General features: G+C 31.7%; 1 protein-coding gene across 1 annotated transcript; it reads left to right on the top strand.

The window, feature by feature from the left end:
- Nucleotides 1–644: 644 nt before the first annotated feature.
- LOC126781821 (gem-associated protein 5-like) lies at nt 645–13155 on the top strand. Its single transcript, XM_050506885.1, has 18 exons — nt 645–891; nt 1006–1165; nt 1624–1840; nt 2300–2906; nt 2980–3171; nt 3798–4052; nt 4446–4632; nt 6267–6426; nt 6966–7122; nt 7320–7459; nt 8055–8176; nt 8503–8677; nt 9097–9516; nt 10278–10425; nt 10772–10851; nt 11190–11322; nt 11514–11600; nt 12629–13155. Exons 1-18 carry the CDS (start codon nt 701–703, stop codon nt 12894–12896), a joined length of 3699 nt encoding a protein of 1232 aa, XP_050362842.1. The 5' UTR covers nt 645–700; the 3' UTR covers nt 12897–13155.
- The last annotated feature ends 37 nt before the right edge of the window (nt 13156–13192 follow it).

Here is a 13192-nt window from a genome sequence, read left to right on the forward strand (position 1 = left end):
TTTTATGTCCTCCAGACCGATTTTGCCCACGGCGACAATCTCATTAAAAGGTTAGCCACCTGCTCAGGACATATTATATATAGTGTACAAGTGTGTGCGCAAACACTGGTGCACTCTTTATTCCAACTTTCATAATCCGATCCGACGGAACGATAATTCGCCACGACCGTCAGTTACAGGACCAACGGCCTTAAGTGCTTTTTAAAAAATGGGAATGTATACATTTCTAACTTCAACACTCCGAGCTGCTATTGAGAATTTTCGACAGAATACCCGATACCTTGTTATTGGCCCGACCTGGGATTTGATTCCAGTTCCTCCGGCCCCTCCGCGTCTGCAGCCCGATATCTAGGACTAGACCAACAAGGTAGTCAAACATGTGTAAAATACACATTTTTAATATACTTTTTTACAGGTATCATGTATCAAATTTTAAAATTGTTTTTTTTTTTTTTAAGTTAATTGAATAATTACAATATACAATGTGAAACTTTAGAAAATACAAATAGTTTTTATATAATATTATTTATTATATTTGATCTTTGATTACTAGTTAGTAGTTATATATTATTCCATGAACGTAACCAATCTTGACATAAGCTACTATAAAAAAACTGTACTGTCATCTGTGGTTTAAACTTTAACTTTGTTCTTTGCTTATACCGGCTTAAATAAAATAAACTGTTATATTTTTAAAAATATGGATGAAACGATATTATTTCCGTCACCTAATTGGTTCCAAGTTTCTGGATTTGCAGTGTCAAAAGATGGTTGGTTAGTTTATGGGGGCCCAACAAGCAACAGCTTGTGTATTGTAAAACCTCAAGAAGGAATTCTACAGAAAAACACATCTTATCAAACTCAATATGTCTGTAAAGCACACAAAGGAAAGTAAGTTTAATCTTCTTGCTTTGTAGAAAATAAGAAGTACTACTTTTTTTGTAATTAGTACATTCAATTCGCATATTTATTTCTCGTTTAATTTTATTTAATAATCGATTGCAGAATAGTAAGCGTGGACATATCAAGGGAATGGCCTGAAAAAAAACTAATATTAACTGGGGGTGTTGATGGCATTGTTAAACAGTGGGATGTTGATCAGTTTGATAAAAATGGCAAAATTAAATCAACTCATTCTCATGCTATTCACAAAAATGAAAAAGAGGTATATTTTCATTTAGTTCTTACTGTTACTGTACTGTTGGATTTTGATAACTAATTATGACAAAAATACTTTAATGCATACCAATAAGATAAATTTTCCAAGATGATGTACAAGAGGCAATCTTATCAGTTTAATAGCAATCTCTTCCAGACAAGGATCATGGGGTATTTTGTATGGACTCCATCCCCATCCTCCATCAGTCATTAGTTTAAGATAAACTATATATACACACTATACTGCAAACTAAGCTTTGTGTATGTAAAAAAATTAAAAAAATGATAAAAAGGTTAAATGTATAAATCCTAAACCTCATACATTTGATTTATGATGCGAGAAATGAATTCTACTAGTGGTCCTACTATGGTTGGTGTGTGTGACAAATCTACCCTCTTTATGTAATTAGATTGTATAAAAGATATATTATATATATATCTTAAGTTAAATGTTTTTCTTTTTAGGAAGTGGTTGGTGTTGCTTACAGTAGTGAACCATTTGCAGTAACTGTTGGTAGTTTTGGGAATGTTGTGAAATGGGATCTTAATACAAATATTGCTAAAAATTATAATAATTTCCTCAAAACTTTTAAACCAAGTTGTGTTGCTTGCTCACCTCACATTCCATTAAATGTAGCCATCGGTACCAAACAAGGAGTCATTTTTGTTTTAGATTTAAATAGTAAGTTCATTTTTGTCATATTATTGAACAATTATTATTAGGCTAAAATACATGCATCACTGAGCTGGCCCAGGGGAAACCTGAATGTTAATCAAAGATTGTCGGTTCAAAATCAGGCAAGCAACACTATATTTATTTATTATAACACTATATTTTATATATTTCATATGATTAATTTTATTTATAAATCATGCTCGGTGAAGGAAAACATTAGAAACAAGTTAAACACTATGGTGAGAAGTCAATTGATCAACAAACCATCCTTAAGGATGTTTGCCTGGCTATTACATTTGACAAGCCCTCTTTCTAGTTGTGTTGTTATATGGGATAACAAATAATAAAAATCTAAAGTCGAAGTAAAAGAAATAATTAATCTATTTGAATTTCTATTTGTACTTAGTAAACATGATTAATATACAGGTAAGCTAAGCTAACAACTAAGAACTCATTAATTTTTAGATCATGGGAAAATCATATACAAAATTAGAGGGCAGGACGATGAAGTTATCAATATATCATGGTGTCCACAATATAAAATCATAATCAGAAGATCTTTCGATGCTTCTTCAATAAAGAAATCTACTGCAACAGAGAGATTAGAAAAGATAAAATCAGAAGTTGAAAAAGCTGATGTAAATTTAAACAATTCAGCTATTGCCAAGAACCTACCAGAAGACAGTTTCGATGACACAATTGTTCAGGAAGATGATATGTTTGATATATACAAAGATCACGAAGCAGATGAGTTTGGTCACAAAAAGTTTGAACCAAAAAATATAATAGTTAAAGTTAAAGAAGAGAAGGAGAGTGAGGACTTTTTAACAGAATGTCTAAAGCTCAAAGAAGATATATTAAAAAAGAAAAGTGAACTGGAACCAACAATAGCTAATCTGGTTGATGCTTTAGATAAAACACATGTAGATAGTGATATTTCAGATTCAGAAGAAAAAGAGAATGATACTAAAGAATCACCTTCAGGGGATGAAAAAGAAACGCAAACAAAACTATTAGGTGATTCTACCATACACACATACAGACATCTTTTAGCAACTATTGGAAAATATGGGTAAGTAAAAAAAAACCTATTTTTTTTTCTTTCCAGTATATGCATATATTACTAATTCAGCAATTATTTTCAGTGGCGTCCGGATATGGTCTAAAACAGGCAAAATTGTGGGTAGCTGTGCTGTACCAAATTCAGTAAATAAGAATCAGAGAAATAAGAGACCGAATCCAAATTCAAACTCCTTATTGTGGTACAAACCTGATGTTCTCCTTATTGCTGATGGAAAGAGTCAGCTATTGCAGTGTAATCCATTAAAAGTTGACTGGTAATAATAAAATTTCCATGTATTTTAATATAACACTCGCTGATATAACAAATTTCTTTGAGATCAAATATTATGAAATGGATTTATAGGAATTGAAGAATTTACATAGTTTTGATATGACAAAACCGTTTTTAACTAAATACAACATAGTTAGTAGTATAAAACAGTATGTTAAATCTTTTACAATAATAAATAAAATTATAACACCAATACCGTATGTTCATGTGAACACAACAATACCAAGTTCTGCTTTATTGCGGTAGAATATCTGATGAGTGGGTTGTACCAACTCAGACAGCTCGCACGAAGCCCTACCACCAGTAAACTTCTTTTGCCATTTCAAAAAGGCTTCCATTGATTAATATATATACCTATTCAGCTATCACCACAGTTGGTGATCACCTTAATTTAGTTGATTTCTACATGCTACTTCGCGATCTTTTTATTGTACTCTTAAATTGTTTTGGGTCTTTTTCAATTAAAAGCAAAAGTTTAAATAGTTTATGACCATACTATGTCAATGTCACGTTCCAAGCCATTTCATATTTTAGGATGTGTCTGAAATATTATTTGTCCGGAGATATTATATACTTGTTACATTCACCGAATACAATATATCTTTCCAGTAAGAACAAACTTGAGTGGAGTGTGCTGCACACTTTCCATAAACGCGGCTTATTTTGTATCGCGACAGATGCTCCGCGCGTTCAGTCGGAGGATCAGCCAAGCGATCGGTCACAGGACGATTGGAAAGTATGGACGGTCGCGCAGGATCGGAATATGGTGTGTTATTCTTTTGAGAAAAAACAAAAACTTGCCACGTACAATACATGTGGAAATTTTATATATACGTTGCAAAGTTGTCCGTATGATGCGAAAAAGTAAGTGTACCCTAATGTAATTCTTTGTTTTTTCAAATTAAGAATCATTATCATTCCATAATAGCCTGTTAATGTCCCACTGCTGGGCTGAAGCCCTCCTCTCTCTTTTTGAGGAGAGGGTTTGGAGCTTATTCCACCACATTGGTCCAGTGCTGGTTGTTAGAATACAAATGTGGCAGAATTTCAGTGAAATAGACACATGCAGGTTTCCCCACGATGTTTTCCTTCACCGTAAAGCATAAGATGAATTATAATCACAAATTAAGCCCATGAAAATTCAGTGGTGCTTGCCTGGGTTTGAACCCACGATCATCGGTTAAGATTCACGGCATTTTAAAAAGTAACTTTTAGTATTGTTTTGTAATAAATTAATTTATTTAATTGTATTTCCAGAATAGCAGTGAGTGTAGGGGATGGCGCTGTACGTGTGTGGGAATCTGATTTATGCGAGGAGGATGGATTAAAACTGTCTTTAGAAAATGTTTTGTTATTTTGGCGGAACGTCCAGGGAAAAGTGTTAACTTCTATGTGGCATCCGACTAAGGAAAACTTATTAGCATTCGCTACAGCTGAATCGAGGGTAACTGTTAAAATTGTAAATGACATATTCATTGTGGATGATTAGTTCACTCAAATCATTCACATTTAAATCAATAATGACAGAAATAGTTACATCTTTGCTATGCTATGTTTAACTAAACGGCAGCTATGAAACGTTTTAAAGTAGGGTCATATATCTTTTGACATGTACACATTATTAAAAAGAGACTTGATGAATTTATTGTCTCTTTATATAATAATATACTGGGAAAATTTTCACACACGGCCATCTGATCTCAAATTAAGCTTGTACTATGGAAACCAGACAACTGATATACTACATATACTATTTTTCTTTTGTAAATACATACTTATATAGATAATTTCTTTCTCGTAGAATTCCACACATCTCAGCTTATATTCTAATGCCAATAGGACGAAAAAAAAAAACACAACAAACCTTAGATTTACATATTCCATGTGATTTGCTATTAGCTCTGCTTTGTTGCACTATGCTGTCTGCTATACTATACTATATTAAACAAGGTCTTGTTTTTCCACTTTACCTATAGCACTTTTCTATTTAACTACTTATAAATTAATAAAATAAAGCCGAGATGGTCGATGCCGATGATGGATGATGATCGTGGGTTCAAACCCGGACAAGCACCACTGAATTTTCATGTGCTTAATTTGTGTTTATAATTCATCTCGTGCTTAACGGTGAAGGAAAACATCGTGAGGAAACCTGCATGTGTCTAATTTCATTGAAATTCTGCCACATGTGTATTCTACCAACCCGCATTGGAGCAGCGTGGTGGAATAAGCTCCACAACCTTCTCCTCAAAAGGGAGAGGAGGCCTTAGCCCAGCAGTGGGACATTAACAGGCTGTTACTGTACATATAAATTTAATTTTACATCAAAGGTTCTGATAAAATTTGAACACACCAATTCAATGACAGTTGTTTATTTCATTTTACAACACTTGGCATATAAATAGATATCACCACCTGTGATAGTGGTGAACTTAACTATATATCATCTCATGTAATGTCCTCGGTGAACTACCTAACAACTTAATATACCTAACAATATAATACATATGTATTATATATACCTAACAATATAATACATATGTATTATATTGTTAGGTATATAACATGTTATATACACAGCATTTGTGCTGTTGATTTATCATGTTTATGTTTTTGGTCGCAATTTTTTTATATATTTATTTTTAATGTGTGATATTTTGTCATAATAACGTTTCTTCATATAATATATCGATACAACTGTCGACTCAGAATATAAACTATTATCATACATTACAACATACATATATAAAGTTTGTTCGTGTTAGCAAGTAAGTTAAAAATATACTCTTTGAATTTAATATAAATAAGAAAAAAATTAACACTTCCAGTCAAGGAATATTCTGTTTGTATCTGGCTTCTTTTTTTTCTAATAAATATAAATCAAGTATTATTAGATTGAATGCATGAATGGAAAATCCACATAGAGGCCCTATGTGGCTTTTCCTGGATCATATCTATGTCATATCAAAATAATAAAAACTTATAATTATATGATCGATTTTGGTTTAATTGCACCTATAGTAAAATATTCTAAACTTAATGCTATAAAACATTAATAATTGTTATTGTTTATTCTAGATTGGTATAATAGATTCAAGTAAATGTGAACGACCTGCCAAAAATTTATTACCGGGTGTTGGCGGGGCAATATATTCTCTAAGTTGGGGAGACGAGTTTGATCTGTATGCTTGTGGTAGCGGTAATTTGGTGTTGTATCACACTGACGAGCCTGAACAAGGTATGTTTAAGTTGTGACATTTCGTATTGAATAAGACTGAGAATACTGGTGGTAGAGCTTTGTGCAAGCTCGTCTGGGTAGGTACCATCCACTCATCAGATGTTCTACCGCAAAACAGCAGTACTTGGTATTGTTGTGTTCCGGTTTGAAGGGTGTGTGAGCCAGTGTAATTACAGGCACAAGGGACATAACAACTTAGTTTTCAAGGTTGGTGGCGCATTGGTGATGTAAGTGATGGTTAAAATTTCTTACAATGCCAATGTCTATGGGCGTTGGTGACCACTTACCATCAGGTGACCCATATGCTCGTCCGCCTTCCTATTCTATTAAAAAAAAAGACGTACAGAACATTTTGGCTATAATTAAGTAAATGATATCATATTAAGTTATTTTCGTTTTTTCGATCTCAAAATATACGATGAAGAAGCTGAATTTGTTTTCTAATTAAAAATATTATAAATCAGACTCCCTATGACCTAAATATGATAAATAAATATACAATAATATTTATATTATATAAGTGTAACTCCCCATTCCAGCTCCAGAAGCAATAGAGGTAGAGTTTGAAGGTAAAAAGTTTCAATTCAGCTCAGTGGTTTGGTATCCGATGGGTCTGGTGTGTGGTAGTTGTAATGGCGCCGTTGCTGTTCTGAACCCGGTAACCCATGAGCTTGTCACTGTGGCCTATGTTTTCAGGTAACTTAAGTTTGTTTTTTTTTTTTTTAATTATTTAATGAAAAAATTTTTTATAGCTCTGTGACCTGACATCTTACTAAGCCCTTTCTTTGGACAGAGTAATTGGACATCTTTTTTGTTAACCCCAATGCCTGATGCAGTCAATCACTCAATAATATATTTAAAACTTTATAAAACGAATAAATCATTTTTTTCAGCAAAATGATTCACATTACCGCTTGGCATCCACAACAGACGTCTAGTTCTAGTGAAGAATCTCCATACAAAAATTTAATAGCTGTTTCATCATTGGATAAGGAAAGCTTTATCGCTGTACTCGAATATACTGACAAAGGAGGTATGAGATATGCTAAAAGCATTACAAATATAATTCCTACTCACGCAATTATTTTGTTATGGCAGAAAGTAAAATTCCTACTTATAATAATTATAGCTAAGCATACTGTTGAAGGCTTAACTTACCATCAATGGAAAACTACAAATTGAGATCAATTATTTGATGTGTAAAATTAAATATTTTTGGGTCTCATATTTAGAGCTGGAACTATTTCCAATGTGGAACATTTACAGGCTGAATATATCGAACATTGAAAGTAGTAAAATATTCTGTAACGATATACTATAATATTAATAGAAATAATTACAAATTAATTTATGTATCATTAGTTACATGAGCATGGAATTTAAAAATGCATTTATTAGTATTTATAAATATTATGTGAGGTGAACATAGCTTGAATATATGTCACACATTCTAGTTTGTGTTGTGTAGGCGGATGTGTTCACAAAACACCAAAATAAATCCCTATGATAAAAAAGTCAATATAAATTAAAAAAAGCTACATTTAAAATGAAGCTAATACTAGAAGCTATAATTTAAAGCTTTGCTTATTCCTGCCAATTTTTTGATCGTACATTATTTTAATTTTCAGATGGTCCTAAACTACATCCTTGGAAAAATCTCAATGGTCACCTGGAACCAGTATGCCAAGTGTCATGGAATCCACACAAGGATGGTCTTCTTTTGTCCACTTCATACGATAGCACAGTCCGAGTGAGTTTCTTTATTTTATCGTATGAATAATGCCAAACTTTTATGTTCTCATTATAGCTCATCGCTGCTCCAAGCTTTTGGCAAATGCTTGGAGCTTATTATGCAACCCTGTTCCAGGTGATTAGCCTGATTTTTATTACTGATAAAAATTATAAATAATGTGTTGTTATTATTAAACAGGGACAAAATATTAATATAGTTTTTTTATGTTATTATTAATTACCAATGTTATCTCTAAAAAAATTTGATTCCATAAATATTTTTTAACGGTTTGTTAATTTTAATTAGAATAAAAAACAATAAAATTATATTACTGTTTGCACTAGGTATGGGATGTACCGGAAGGCAAATGTATCGCCATTTTCAATGGGCACTATAATGCTTCGTTTTGTGCATGCTGGAGTGCGTTTCCACAACTTCCGTCTACTATAATGTCTGGTGGAGCGGATTGCTGTTTAAGACTGTGGAAGTATGAAAACTATCCACCGGAAGCTTATTCAGGTCAGTAGTGTAAAAAATTGGGAAATTACTAATTTTGGCAACCTAATATTCTTAATTTATATATATAAATAAATAGATAAAAAATAATATTAAAAAGAATAAACTTAGGTCGCAGCTACATATTTTCAAGGCCGCTATAACTTCCAAATACATTGTTCAACCTTAGAAATCTTTAGTTTTTAAGTTATATTTTGTTCAGTAGAATGGGCGGTTTAACTATCTAGTCGTCACAGTTATCATTCAACTTGAAATTAATTTAAATTGTTAATTAAGTCAACCTTAAATCATACACGATGAAAGCTTTATTTTAGTGGGTGTGCAAAATGAAAAAAAAAAGATATACACGTATATGTAAATAGCTATGCTATACAAGTACTAAGTATTCTTTGACTAACAATGTGTACTAATTATGTTTAAAGAAATCAACCATGAAATAACGTTAAAAGAGAAAAGGAAAGAGAGGAAAGAGAAAAAAAAAGAAGAAAAGAAATCAGCAGAAATAGCAGCAGAAGAAAAAAGTACTGATGATGAATTAACAGACGGACTAATCGCAACAAATGTGGATGTTAATGCGAGAACAAAAGTGTCAAAACGATTCCTGCTACCAACGATACATCGACAAATGACTCTCTGTACCACAATACAAACTGTTCAAAAGTTTGCGGAAAAATTTATTTTACAATCTGATAATGTACAATCAAATGTTGAATTGCAATCACCCGATCAATGTGAAGGGAAAAGTGAATTGAATGTTGTCAAAGAGGAGAAAGTTGAGGATGTAGATTTCACTAATATGTTTGGTAGCACAAACGATATCAACAATCTGCTTGATATGGAGAGTGAGTGGTTTTTAATACATATTTCTTTAACGTATTTTTTTTTATTATAGAATAAGAAGGCGGCCGAGTATATGGGCCACCTGATGGTAAGTGGTCATCAATGCCCATAGACATTGCATTGTAAGAAATGTTAACCATCGCTTACATCACCAATGCGCCACCAACCTTGGGAACTAAGATGTTATGTCCCTTGTGCCTGTAATTACACTGGCTCACTCACCCTTCAAACCAGAACACAACAATATCAAGTACTGCTGTTTTGCGGTAGAATATCTGATGTGTGGGTGGTACCTACCCAGACGAGCTTGCACAAAGCTCTACCACCAGTGAAAATTACTATTTTATGGTATGAAGTTGCAAATGCAACCCTATGTTATTACAATAAGGATCTTGTTAACAACAATCCCAGAATCCAGATCCCACAATTCTTTACATATATCCTATTATCACAACTTGTGAACATGTTGTTTATTAAATATATATTACTCAGCTCAATCACCAAACAAATTATTATCCTTTTTAATATAAAAGTGTCATATCACTTCACACTTTTTATTAGCTTTATATATACACTCGTATATTGTCCATGTACTTAGTTATCCATAAGTTTCGTTAAATATTTGTTATTATAATATTGTATCTATTACATTATATTATTCTATTTAAAGAAAAATTCTTATTTTTATATATTTTTTGCTAAATAAAAATATTATTATGTTACCTTAAATATGTTGACATAAGTTATTTTGTAATAATTTCAGTGCGAAAACACATTGAGAATGACAGATTCGAGGCAATGATTATGTTATCGATGTTCCGCGGTCATATCGACTCGATGATCCAGTTGGCGACGCAGAGGGACGCACTCTGTCCGTTTCTGGTCAGCCTGTCGCCGTGTGTGTCCTTCAAGTGAGTTCACAAACATCTAAGACAGGACTACGTCTCACGGGACAATAATAAATAAGGGATCGTCCATTTATCACGTGAGGCTTGAAAGGGTTCGGAAAAAAGGGGGACTACCCCCCTTTTTTCTCTAAAACCTTACCACAGAGGGGGTTTAAAATATGCTGAAAATCATCACGTGATTAATAGACGACACCAAACTTGCTGTTCCAAGCAGTATCACCCGTGCTAGATAAAATATACTCTATAACTGATTTATAAAACATTATTATTTTTTATTTTTAAGCTATAAATTGTTAATTCGTTATTATTTTTTATTTCATGTGTGAAATGTTTTTTTTTTCGTACGCAGATATTGGAAAACTGTAACACAGCTGTATTTGGCTCAAATTGAAAGGCTTATAGCTAAATCAGAACAAAAAAAGTTATGGGGTGAGTATAAAATAACTTTGCTTGCTGGTTCAAGTACACAAAAAGAAATGTTTTATAATCGATCATTTTATAAATATTCAATATGCAATGTTTTATTGAAGTTTAATTTATAAAAAAATACTCTAAACGAACCCATACAAGAAATAAAGAAATTATTCGTCAATTTATATTTTATAAAATAAATATTTATTTATTGAGCCAATAATTTGTATAAATATGAAAATGAGATTCATATATTTGTCCTGTATTGTTGTTGTATAAAATATTGTCATTTGTTTTCAATCAAATGAAAGAATCCCCTGTACAATATTGAACATTTCTTTGTCGTTCATTTCCAGAAAATAGGCACTACGGCGGTCAAATTTACCGAAAAGTGGCGCTACTGCTTAGCATACACGACGTGAAGGGTGCTGTTACAGCACTTACGGACGCTAAGCTATACAAGGAGGCCTACATACTTTCTAAGGCTAGGTATTTTATTGCCTTTAAATGTATTTATTAATTAAAATAAAAACACTTTTAAGATACATTTTTGATTTTATCTATAAAGATTCCTTATAAAGTTGTTATTAATTTCATAGTAGTTTACATCACAATATCACATCACATACATTACAATCTGCATTATTGTATAATTATATTGAAAATTTCAATCGTTTCAGGCATATGGATAGTATAGCTGAGGAAACATTAAAAATGTGGACGGCAGAGTGTTCATACTCAGGATATATAAACATGACTGCTATTTGGTAATTACATTTTTAACTGATATAATTAGTATGGTAAATTATATAACATTTTCAATGAATGTGATTTTAAAGCTAAAAACAGACTTCGGTATAAGACACTAAATGTAAATACTCCTAGTCTAGATTCAATATAACGGTTGGAGAACTGGCCACTTAATTTACGGTACTGCTTAATTGACATGAACAGTAGATAATTAAATATCTTATTTCTAAATGTTTCACTCTGAATCGTAATCCACCTAAAGTGATTTCCTTACTGGATCGTCGTACAATGCGAGATCAAAGTTTTTTATTTAAAATAATTCATAACTTGAATGATAGTCCATATCTTTTAAGCAAAATTCACTTTAGATGTAAAAAAGTGAACACACGCAATAGTGCTTTATTCCATTTACCCTCCACTCGAACCAATTATGCTCAAAATGAATTTATATATCGCTCTTGTAAGCGCTACAATAGGAAGTTTATTGACTTTGACATGTTTTCTTGTACGTTCAATACATTTAAAAAAAGAGTTTGTGTGCATTTGTCAACTTAGTCAATGTTTTTATTTTATCTATTTAGTTTTTATTATATATATATATATATATATATATATATATATATATATATATATATATATATATATATATATATATATATATATATATTGTTTTGCTGTTGTTAACTGTTTAAATCTTCATAATTATTATTTATCATTTACAAAATTGCTCGTTTACTACATGAATTAGTTTTAAGTGGAAACTTGATTGGTGTGTGAACGAGTTAATCTGTTGTATAATGTATGTGGTGTATACTGTATGTTTCACAAATATAATAAAAATAATGTTTAAGACGATAGAAATTCAATAGTTTATCTTTCATACATTCTATATTTTATCACATATCACTGTCACGCTGTTCCACTTGTTACACTCTACACTTGTTACACTCACCTCTGTTACATTTACACTCATCCTTAATCAACCTTTTTAAACACGCGATCTAACACTTTCGTAACAATACAATATTCTTTCTTTATTTTCCAGTTACCTTGGCTTAGGAGATGTGTACAATGCAGCTGTGACTTTAGCTAAGTCAAATGATCAAGAGACTCTCAGTTTAGCCGCAAAGCTCGCTAAGGTCGCTGGACAACCGACATACGCTAACCACATTGAAGATAAACGATCTCAAATCCAAAGCGAAACGCAGGAAAAAGAAGCCGAGGATTTAAAAACACTGCCTTTTAAAATAGATCTGTTGATGAAAAATGTCGAAATAACAAATGAAAATGATATTAAGTCCAATGAAGAGTAACAAATTATAACAAGGCGTATGCATGCATGTTAGAAAATTATTTTACTAAAATATTGTTTATTAGTTAATGTGATCTTACTAAATTCTTAATTAAATTAGAATTTTATTTAGAAGATCATTAAACGTTATAAGAGTATTTTTTTAGTTAAATATTCCACATGGATTTGTTTTAAAAACAATTTCACTCAAGTATAAACAAAAACATATATTAATAGGACAAAATGTGTTGTACTTCTATTTAAATACTTCCTACTTTGATGTGTCAAAATTGTTATTTTTTAACTTAAGATTACCAA

Source organism: Nymphalis io, chromosome 4 (genome assembly GCF_905147045.1).
Source record: "Nymphalis io chromosome 4, ilAglIoxx1.1, whole genome shotgun sequence".
Taxonomy (NCBI): domain Eukaryota; kingdom Metazoa; phylum Arthropoda; class Insecta; order Lepidoptera; family Nymphalidae; genus Nymphalis; species Nymphalis io.